This window comes from Salarias fasciatus, unplaced genomic scaffold (assembly GCF_902148845.1).
Source record: "Salarias fasciatus unplaced genomic scaffold, fSalaFa1.1, whole genome shotgun sequence".
Lineage (NCBI taxonomy): Eukaryota > Metazoa > Chordata > Actinopteri > Blenniiformes > Blenniidae > Salarias > Salarias fasciatus.
In genome coordinates, this window is record NW_021941374.1 from 2,210,629 (window position 1) to 2,221,604 (window position 10,976).

Here is a 10,976-nt window from a genome sequence, read left to right on the forward strand (position 1 = left end):
AGTTCCCCACTTGGGATTGGTTCTCCGCATGGTTCCCTACATGTTTCCCCACATGGCTCACTGGTGTTCTCCAGTGGTTCTCCACATGGTTCTTATCACAGTTCTCCATAAGGTTCTCCGGTTCTCCGCAGGCATGGAGGGGGACGACAACCTCCAGTCCATGCTGGTGGGCACGGTGATGAGGAAGATCAAGTCCCGGACCTGGAAGAAGCAGCGATACTTCAAGCTGCAGGACGACTTCACCACCATCTGGTACAAGTCCAAGAAGGCCGGGAACGCCCATTCCACCTGTAAGAGGACCCAACAGGGCCCCAGAACCACGACGGCCCTCCCAGCTCCTCATACCCTCTCCGGTGTGTGTGCAGTTTCTGTGAGCGACGTGGAGGCTGTCAGAGAAGGCCACCAGAGCGAGGTTCTCCTCAGCATCGCCGACGAGTTCCCGGCCGAGCGCTGCTTCACGCTGGTGTTCCGGGGACGGAGGTCCAACCTGGACCTGGTGGCCGAGTCCGAGGACGAGGCCCGGTCCTGGATCCACGGCATGAGGAAGCTCATGGAGAACCTGGAGAACATGGGAGAGAGGGAGAGACTGGACCAGTATCCTGCTGAGACCACAGTGACATCATCTTCAGATTTAACCAATCAGAGGCCTTGTTTGCATGACAATGATTTGAAAACAATGTCTGTTTCCATGGAAACAGCAGAAATACTGTAAACAATGTAGTTTACAAGTCACAAGTTGGCCTTTTAAACGCTGTCATGGAAACTCCATAGTTTCCCCTGATGGCTGTCAAACTTCCGAATCTTCAGCCGAGCTTCTTTTTGCATGTTTCTCCATCTTCAAGTGAAGCAGCGTGTTTAGACGGAAAGACTGGTATTTAAAGTAACAGCTGAATGTCTATGTCCACGATCCGTCTTTCTGATTCCTAAACATCACCCAGGTGGATCGGAGACTGGTTCAAGAAGGCCGACAAGAACAACGACGGCCGGATGAACTTCAAGGAAGTTCAGGACCTGCTGAAGATGATGAACGTGGAGATGAACGAGCACCACGCCCTGCGCCTCTTCACGGTCAGCCAGCAGAGCACGTCTCCACCTGTCTTCATCTCATCGTCTTTTTGGCCCAGACGTTGACGTTGCTCGTCTTTCCCCAGATGGCCGATAAGTCCCAATCCGGAACGCTGGAGGACGACGAGTTCGTGCTGTTCTACAAGATGCTGACCCAGCGGGACGACGTGCTGCGGGTCTTCCAGGAGTTCTCCTCGGACGGACACAAGCTGTCTCTGGCCGACCTGGAGGACTTCCTGAGGGAGGAGCAGCTGGAGGCCGACGCAGACGAAGACGTCCGACAGAGAGCCGAGCAGTTCATCCAGACATACGAGCCTTCAGAGGCAGGTGAGGAGAGAGAGTATCACATTCAGGACTGACCGAGGAAAGAACCCACGTAACCTTGGGCTCAAGAGTAGCACTGCTGTCAGTACAAGGTGTTGATCGTAGCTAAAGGTTAGCACTTGTACTTGTACTCATCCGACACAGCAGTGGTATCTGTCCTCTGACCCGCCTCTTTGCAGCCAAGCTGCTGGACTCCATGACGTTAGACGGCTTCCTGATGTACCTGGGCTCGGCCGAAGGCTCCATCTTCAACCCCCGGAGGAGGAACGTCTTCCAGGACATGAGCCAGCCGCTCTGCAACTACTTCATCTCCTCCTCCCACAACACCTACCTGATGGAGGACCAGCTGAGAGGGCAGAGCAGTGTGGAGGGCTACATCAGGTCAGCCTGCTCCGCTCGCACAGCTCAGACAGCTGCGACAGCCGCTGATGACATTAGCTTACAAAGTAACGTTAGCTTAGAAATGAGTAATGAATGAATAAAAAAAAAAAAAAAAAAAAAAAGCAAAATATCTAAGAATTGTCCCAATTTGCTTGTAAAAATACTTGCTCAGAACATCTAAAAGAGCTCAGATTACCGGGAATACATAAAAACAGACAATGTTATCTTAAAAAAAAAAATGGCTGAAACTGGAAAAAGTATATAACGCAACTATTGGCTCAATGGCTATAAGTGCTTCACTAAAAAATGTATTACTTGAGTTCAGGTGATTGTATTTCTTATTTCATTTCCCCAGAAGTTTTTTTTTCTTTTTTATCTTTCTTAAAGCAGTTCCAGATATTTTACCTGTTTTTAACCAGGAAATGCCACTATCTTTCAACTTAACTTCATTTATGAGGCACTTCTGATTGGTTGTGGGGCTGGTAGGGGCAGACATCATAAGTTTTACTTCTTTCTGCTCCGTTTCATTTATTTCAAAGAATGAAATAAACAATGAATGAAAAGCCTCTCCCTGATTGGCTCTGGGGCGAGCGTATCCAAGCGTATCCAAGCATGTCCGAGCGATGCCGAGTGGTGCCGAACGGTGCGGTGCTCACACGGAGCGTCACAGCGGCGCAGAGCGGTGCTCACTCGGAACACAGAGCGTCGGGGCGCCAGGGGGGCCCGTGGGTTTTCATAACCCACCAACCCTACGTAAATTACGCCTGTGCTGGGAAGCCATTGTTAACCCAGAATTGAATCTGCGTCCAACGTCCTCCTTCAGGGCTTTGACCCGGGGCTGCCGCTGCGTGGAAGTGGACTGCTGGGACGGAGCCAACGGCGAGCCCATCGTTTACCACGGACACACCTTCACCTCCAAGATCCTCTTCAAGGACGTGGTCAGCGCCGTGGGAAACTACGCCTTCAAGGTGGATGGATGGACCGGGACATGGGGGACCGGGGACGGGGGCAGGGACAGGGACGGAGGAGGTGGGATGGGGGACAGGGATGAGGACTCAGATTACATCAGCTGGACTCTGGCTCCGCCCACAGGTGTCTGAGTTCCCGGTCATCCTGTCCATCGAGAACCACTGCAACGTGGAGCAGCAGCGCGTCATGGCGCGCCACCTGGACCTCATCCTGGGAGACAAGCTGCTGAAGAGCACGCTGGAAGGCAGCGCCCACATCAGACTGCCGTCGCCCGAGGTCAGCGTCCCGCTTCATGTTCACATGGCAGTAGTGCTGGGATTTCTGGCTCTTTGAAGGGAGCCGGCTCCTGAGGAGCCGTTCATTTGAAAGAGCCGTTCAAAAGACTGGCTCCCTGACGAACGTCACGTGACTCTATTAGATACATCAGCCTCATTAATGTAGAGTCAATCTGTTACTTTCTGACAACTGACACGGTTGCTGTCAGTTATGAGTTGTTATCTGGTGCTTTAATTTGTTTAATGACACAGATTTAAGAGATGTTTTTTTTCTGATACACATTACATTGTGGCTTACCTTGCATGTTGTCCCCAGAAAAGAGCTTCAAAATGCTGCTACGTGTCCTTTAGCTGGCATTTTATGGTGTGTGTTCCATTGTTAAAACCTCTGATAACGCAATAAATACGGTGTTATAATTTAACTGGTTTCCTTCTTAACTAGTGACTGACTTCCTTTAGCACTTCCTGCTGCTGCTGCTGTTGCTGCTAGCAGCAGATGTTGAAATCAGACTCATAAAAGGTTGGACACAGCTTTTTGTCTGGTTTTTAGCATCTATCAGCAACAAGGGACGAGAAAGAAACCCAGTCGCCAATTAAAAAGGAAACCAGTTCTTCCAAAACACCGGATCCGCTCCGGTCTCGAGACACTCCTCCTCCGCTAGTTAGCTAGCTGCTGCGTTCAGGTGACTGGAGCGAGAGGCTTTTGGAAAACTGAAACTCGGTCGTTCACATGAAGGCAGCGGTGACAGCTGGACTCAGAAGGGACTCAGAAGGGACTCAGGAGACACGTGAAGGACACATGGACAATTTACAAAAAGGAACGGCTCTCAGACAGCTGTGAACCGGCTCTCATCGTTCACTTAAAAGAGCCGTTCAAACAAACGGCTCGTTCATTGAACGTCACAGCTCTACATGGCAGAACTTTTAAGAGTTGATGATGTTTAATGGGTGATTATTGAGACCTTGTTTAACGACATTGTTGAGAGAAAACTGAAACCTTCTGGTGTCCTTTCACATGATGTTGATGCTCAGAGTCTCTGAAAGCACAACTTTTTGAAAACGCTTGACAGTTTTGTAAACAGTTGACAGCCACCATAACAGCAATGCAACTTGGTTGACTGTCCATTCAGATGTCTGTGATCTCTCATTGTTAATGTTTAGAGTGTGTTGTTCTTTTGAATCGTTCTATAAATGCAGAACTTTTCTGGACCAAAACACAAAAATGATGCATTTTGACCTGAAATTTCACATAAATGCAAAACTTTTCTGAAATGAAAATGCAAAAACAACGTGTTTTCACTGGAAACGTGTTAACGTGAAGCTTTTTTTCTAGAACAAAGGTGCAGATTTGATTGTTTTGTCTTTAAGAGGCCCTGAACATGAATTTTGAATAACTGAAGAATAAAATCGTTGTGTTGTGTGACGCTGCGTTCAGGAGCTGAAGGGGAAGATCCTGGTGAAGGCCAAGAAGATCGGTGGTCTGGAGGACAGTCTGAACGGCGCCGTGGAGGACGCCCTGGGTGGGGAGGTGAGCGACGACGACGAGGGGGCCGACATCGACGACGACAACCTGCACCGGGAGAGCGTCCGCCGCCGCGCCAAGGTTAGCCGCTCAGGAAGTGGATTAGAACGTCAGATTAACCCAAAATAAACACACTCCGTCTGATTGAGTCATTACTCTGATTAGAGTCTGATCACAGTTCTGAAACACACCCTGAAATGACCCGGGATCCATTTCCACCTCAATAGAAACCACGCAGATTCACTTGAAACGTCGTGGAAGTGAAAACTTTTTCCAAAACGTAAAATAAAAAATGATGCATTTTCAATTGAGACGTTGATACACTTCACACTTTAGATTTTTCCTGAAATGTTGAGATTTCAACGTGTTCAGTCTTTCTTCAAGTTAACAAAAATGATTCCAAATAAAAATCCTGGCCAAAGTGGAGATTTGGAAAAAGTCACAGAAGTGTCATTCGCATCATGAAGGTCTTGCTAGCTGCTGAAGCTAGCGAACCACCCAGCTGAACAGACCCTCAAATAACCTCAGTGGGCTGTTCTGAAGTTCAGACATGAACATATGAGTTGCTAACGGTGTTAGCACATGCTTTCACTATCTTAAGGCTGTTTATACTGAGACCTGAGTCCTAATTTCCCTCCACCAACATGTAAATGTGAGCTGCTATGACCGTAAAGTTCCATGAATCCCTGAATGTCGGTGCTAGCGTCATGGCTTTATGCTCATCATGCTTTGGCTTTTTCATTTCAATTAATTTCATTTCATTTCATTGTAAAGTTTAGTTAATTGAGGCTAATTTTCTTTCTTTTTAGTAACAATTCATAAGAGCTGCCAGCTCTGCTAGCCGAGGAGCTCGGCCCAGTCAGTAACCTCCTGATGATCAGTGACGCTGTCTGTCAGTAAAGCCAGCAGGAGTTCCCCGTGACGCTGCTGCGACAGCGCCTCGCCTCCACGAGCCGCGGGCCGTTGTGTAAACTTCTGCGAGAGCTCATGAAACATGCAGCAGGCTGGCAGCGGGGCGGGAGCAGACAGAGCCACAGATCGCTTTACAGACGGCCGGCCGACTGAGGCGTTCGGGGACAGAGGGAGACGGCGGCTTCGCCCATGGACACGTGACACGGAGGCTAAGACGAGCCTGGGGGGGCCGTTTCCATGGCAACCATCTGAAGCAAAGAGCATCAACAACTAGTGTGAAGTTTACGCAACGACGCTGCTCCATGAAAACACGACTTTTTGGAAATGCTGAGACTCATCTCAATGGAAACGGGGGAGAAGTGCCACTTTTTGAGTCTCTGACTCCATATCCATGGAAATGGGGGAAAAATACAACTGATTGGAAATGCTTTGACTCTGTCTCCAAAGGAATGGGAACAAAGCAACTTTTTGAAAACACTCCAAAACTGTGGAAAAAGAAAAGCACAATTTTTTCAAAACAGTCTGACTCTTTGGAAGCACACCTTCTTGAAGATGCTCCAATTCTGTCTCCATGGAAACAGTGGAAATGCAACTTTTGGAAACACTTTGACTCCGTGGAAACGGAGGAAATGCATCTTTTTCAAAATACTTTTTGAAAATGCTCCGTTTCCGTTTCCATGGAAACTGAGAAAGTGCAACTTTTTCGAAACAATCCAGCTGCATTAAAGAGCAACTTTTTTTAAATGCTCTTACTCCATCTCCATGGAAACAGACGAAATACAACTTTTTGAAACCACTCTGACTCTGTCTCCGTGGAAACAGGGCAAAAGGGAAACTTCTGTCAATGAGTTTGTAAAAAAGTGATTTTTACCATTTAGAGCTAAATCAAACTTACAGAACTGGTTCAACCTTTGAAAAGAAGGGAGATGAAGAAGAGTCAAATACATTTTGAGAGCTACTTATTATAGTTTTAGCTTTTTGAACTAGTTCCAAGATGAACTGTGATCCAGACCCTTGTCCCTTGATTTTACTCATTTGAACTGTTTTGAGACCTTTATTCGAAAAAGGATCACTTTTTGCTGTGGAAACATGAAGTTTTTCTGACAGGATTCATTTTATTTTGAAACTTTTTTACTTGACTGGGACCTGAAAGAGATATGAACTAAATCAAACTTCTTCCTGGCTAAAAACTGTTAACTGAATGCTGATTAACAGCAGTGACAATAAAGTTTTAAAGCGTGGTGGCTATCTTGGGTAATCTGTTGTTACAAGCAGCTGCGATGGTCACCAGTTCACAGGAAGTCGGTTAATCCAAAACATGTTTTTTTTTTCAGCCAGTAACGTGATTCTGTAGAGCTTAAACGTCCATATCGGACCCGTTACCAATCCAGTATATCAGATCGCGCCATCCTCATTAAGAATTGTCCAACACGTTATTAAAAAGGAGAAGGTGAATGGTGAGTCATGGTCCTAAATGATCACGATTGATTGGTGATCACTTCGATGTTTGGTGAAATCACATCACAAAAGAGCCGCAGTGGAACTCTGGGTGATGTTCAATAAAAGTTAGAGAGTTTCTACACAGTGTGAAGGGAAGTCAACAGCTATGTTGCCCGAAGGAAAACTGCTAATCAATTAGACTGCAGCCATGTGAGGACATTAAGAAGCATTCAGAAGCAGTACATTGATTTCATGAAAATTAAGACCGCAAATGGCACAAAAAATCCATTTTGACTCTCAGCGGCAATAAAATCTGCTTGTAGTTTTGTCCTTTTTTTACTCCAAAAGAACAAGCCTGTGTATTTTTCTTGAGCATTAAATGTTTGGTTTTTTAAAAATAAAGAACTGAAATGGGATTAAAAAGCCTTAAATTTGACTGATTTCTGCAGGAACCCCTGTTGAAACTATAAAACAGACTATTCTAAATGGCATTTCTTTATACAGATGATCTGAGTTCAGCTCTGTGGAGATGTAATATGATGTGTTTCACACTCTGTGCATGTTTACCATGAGTCTCCAGGTGGTCCCCAGGCCTCAGGTTGTAGACACTAACATCAGAAACCTGAACGGTTCTGTGATTCTGTCTCCAGAAGTCGAAGCAGCGTCTGTCCAAGGAGCTGTCGGACTGCGTGGTCTACTGCAAGAGCGTCCACTTCAGCAGCTTCAAGCACTCCCGCATCCACTCCAAGTTCTACGAGGTGGCGTCCTTCACCGAGAACAAAGCTCGCAAACACCTGCGAGAGGCCGGTGAGCGACAGCGGTCGCTGCGAATCGACACCGGACGGACGCCAGCACCTTCGCTCTCCTTCTCTTCTCTTCTTCCCACAGGAGCTGACTTCGTCCGTCACAACTCCAGGCAACTCACCAGAGTTTATCCGACCGGCTTCCGGACGGACTCCTCCAACTTCAACCCTCAGGAGATGTGGAACGCCGGCTGCCAAATCGGTGATGGCGTCTCGACAGTCCGATGAGGATCGATGGTCCTCAGGCCCTGTTCACCATTTAAAGCAAAAATAGCTGAGAAAATGAAAACAGCCGGGTTGTTTTGGGCGTACAGTGGTGCTCAGAGCCACTAAAATACAAGGTCCGATCTCCTCTGCAGGGCATCCGTAGGAACTTAGAAAAATGAAAATAGTTTTAAATTGTTTGGACTCTGCCCTGCGACAGACTGGCAACCTGTCCAGGTGACCCCGCCCTCGCCTACAACAGCTGGGACTGGCTGCAGCCCCCCGTGACCCTTTTATTCATTTATTTGATTGGGAAAGTGCATGTTGATGAACATACATAAAAAAACATGAATGTAAACATGCCAGATTATAGCCAAGGGCTAATTTCCATCCGTTGACCCTGAGAAGGACAAGCGGGTTAGATAATGGAAGGATGGATGTTTTGACTGTGGAAACAAAAAAATGCTCTAATGGAGAAAAACAAAATTGGGGGAAAATGGTCCAACTCTATCTCACTTTACACACAGAAAAATGCAGTTGTTTACACATGCTTCAGCACTCTTTCCATGGAAGTGAGGAGAAAACAAAGTGTTTTGAAAAAACTTCAACTTTGTTTCCATGGAAACGATGAGAAGCAGTACTTTTTGGAAAAGCACTGACATTGTCTCCATGCATAGTGGGGTAAAATACTACTTTTTGGACACGCTCCGACTGACAGCATGGAAACTTGGAAAATCCCAAAGTTTCTAAAGCAGTTCAATTCTGTAAAATAGGGGAAAGCGCCAACTCATGGCCAACCATGTTAACTACATGGTTTTCAGTTTTTCTGCTGTTTCCATGGAAACAGACGTTGTCGCAAGAACGACCTATTGTCACTTGAAAAGTCACCTTGTAAATGGGACCTAATATGTTAAGAAAACACAAGTTGTTGATTTGTTGAGCTTGCTGGAATGATTGCTGAAACGTGTGGGCGTGTCCAGTTGCTCTGAACTTCCAGACGGCGGGCGAGGCCATGGACCTGAATGACGGCCTCTTCCGGCAGAACGCCTGCTGTGGCTACGTCCTGAAGCCCGGCTTCATGACGAACCCCGAGCAGCGCTTTGACCCCGAGGCGCCTCGGCGGCAGGATGGCCACCGGCCCGTCGTGCTCACTGTACAGGTACTCTGCTTCGCATTGCCCATCCGTAGAGATGGGCTGGTTTCAACCCGACTGTCTGTGATGAAGGTGATCAGCGGACAGCAGCTGCCCAAAGTCAACATCAAGGAGGACTCCATCGTGGACCCGCAGGTTCGAGTGGAGATTCACGGAGTCCCTCTGGACCAGGCCAAGCAGGAGACCAGATACATCGAGAACAACGGTACCATTCCTTTCGGAAACTCTTCACATCGACACAGATCCACCCAGACGTTCCCCTCCTTTGCATTCAGGGTTCAACCCGGTGTGGTACGACACGCTGCGCTTCACCATCCACACCCCCGAGCTGGCCATGGTGCGCTTCGTGGTGGAGGACTACGACAAGACCTCCAAGAACGACTTTGTGGGCCAGTACACGCTTCCTCTGAGCTGCGTGCAGCAAGGTGACACTCCTCACGTTATCCCCATTCCTCTTTCTCCAGGGGAAGACCGAACCTCGGCCAGCTGCTAAAACCAGTCACTACTTTAGAAAGTAATAAAGTCTGAAGGCCTGGTGCACACAGCAACCCAATCACAGGGTTTGGCGTCTTCCTGAATCTGAATCTGAAGCAATTAGTTCATCGGGGCAGCAGCTCCGTTTCCATGACAACCTTTCAAGTGTGTCGGGAGAGTTATCCGTCCAATACCGCGGCACACATCCGTAGTAGCAGCATTTCAGAAAAGTTGAGTTTTTCCACCATTTCCGTGGAGATGGAGTGTTTCATAAAGTTGTAGACTCCTAAGTTCCTACGAAGTCTGTGGCATTTCCCCTGATTTCTATGGAGTTGGAACTTTTTCATAAACTTGTATTTTCCCCATTTCCATGGAGACAGAGTATTTTCGAAAAGTTGTGTTTTTTACATTTCTGTAGCGTTGGATCTTTTTCAACAAGTTACATTTTCCCCATTTATTTATCATTCAAAAATTCCACCTTAGGAACCATTTTCAGAGGTGTCCAGTTGCTCCGTGGTCCATTGTCATGTAAATTCACTAAGAATGCTACGAAGGTTTTTGGTGTTCACTTGAGATGATGGTAAACGTTGCCTTCATGTGTCTCACTGAGACGTTGCTGATTGCGGTGGTTTGTCTCTTTGCCAGGTTATCGTCACATCCACCTGCTCTCCAAAGATGGAACCAGTATTCATCCCTCTTCCTTGTTCGTTCACATCAGGATTACTGAGATGGAGAAACTTCCAGAAAACCCCTAGGAATGCTGCTCGTCCCTCGCCCGCTGTTTCATGTCCTGTATTTGATGTGAAGTCGGACTCCAAGCCAAATGTTGAGTGGTTCCTCGTGTTCCTGAGCAGGAACGAGGAGAATGTGCCACCGGATGTTTCGCCGTCAGTATTCCTTCAACAAGCTGCTCCTCGAGTCGGATTTCCCTCCGACTTACCAACGGAATCAGAACAAAAATACTTTTCTTGCCTCAGGAATCCAGCGGAGAACCAGGAACTCATAAAACTTTAATTAGTGATGGGCAAGAGCCGGAATTCCAGGAGGAAGTCAGAATCCAGGAAGAAGTTGGAATTCCAGAAGAAAGTTGTGAAGAAAATTGTAAGCAGAAAGCTAATAAAAATTGCCGCAAGCAAGAGGAAGAATTCCAGGAGAAACAATCTGAAGTTATGGGAGAAAAAGGTTTAAATTCTGAGACTGAAGAAAGTCAGGATTCTTATGAAAACTAAAATTAGAATTTCAGATGAAAAGACGTCAGCCCAAGATTAAAATGAAAATTTTGAGGAAAACTGTCAAGATTTGAATGTAAATTGTGATTTAAAAGAAAGAAAAGTCCTCAAAACAATGTAAAATCCCCCCCCCAAAAAAAAAAAACAAAAAAAAACAAAACAAAAAATAACAATTGAGAGAATTTAATTCAGTGGAAAACAAGTCCAAATCATAAAAAGTCAGAA

General features: G+C 46.6%; 1 protein-coding gene across 1 annotated transcript; it reads left to right on the forward strand.

Annotated features, from left to right (window-relative positions):
* The first annotated feature begins 130 nt into the window (after positions 1-130).
* LOC115385029 (1-phosphatidylinositol 4,5-bisphosphate phosphodiesterase delta-4-like) lies at positions 131-10,277 on the forward strand. The gene is made up of 13 exons (XM_030087109.1): positions 131-290; positions 366-594; positions 939-1,068; positions 1,152-1,392; positions 1,569-1,770; positions 2,594-2,738; positions 2,863-3,015; positions 4,450-4,617; positions 7,539-7,695; positions 7,777-7,893; positions 8,876-9,253; positions 9,324-9,473; positions 10,168-10,277. The coding sequence occupies exons 1-13, from the start codon at positions 134-136 to the stop codon at positions 10,275-10,277; spliced, it is 2,337 nt and encodes a 778-aa protein (XP_029942969.1). The 5' UTR covers positions 131-133.
* The last annotated feature ends 699 nt before the right edge of the window (positions 10,278-10,976 follow it).

What these genes read in the sequence shown, in the direction of transcription:
- LOC115385029 (XM_030087109.1), top strand. Translation starts at nt 134, where the DNA reads ATGGAGGGGGACGACAACCTCCAGTCCATGCTGGTGGGCACGGTGATG. An exon ending in TCAGACTGCCGTCGCCCGAG is followed by an intron (nt 3,016 to 4,449) that starts GTCAGCGTCCCG and finishes CGCTGCGTTCAG; the next exon opens with GAGCTGAAGGGGAAGATCCT. An exon ending in GAACGCCGGCTGCCAAATCG is followed by an intron (nt 7,894 to 8,875) that starts GTGATGGCGTCT and finishes GGGCGTGTCCAG; the next exon opens with TTGCTCTGAACTTCCAGACG.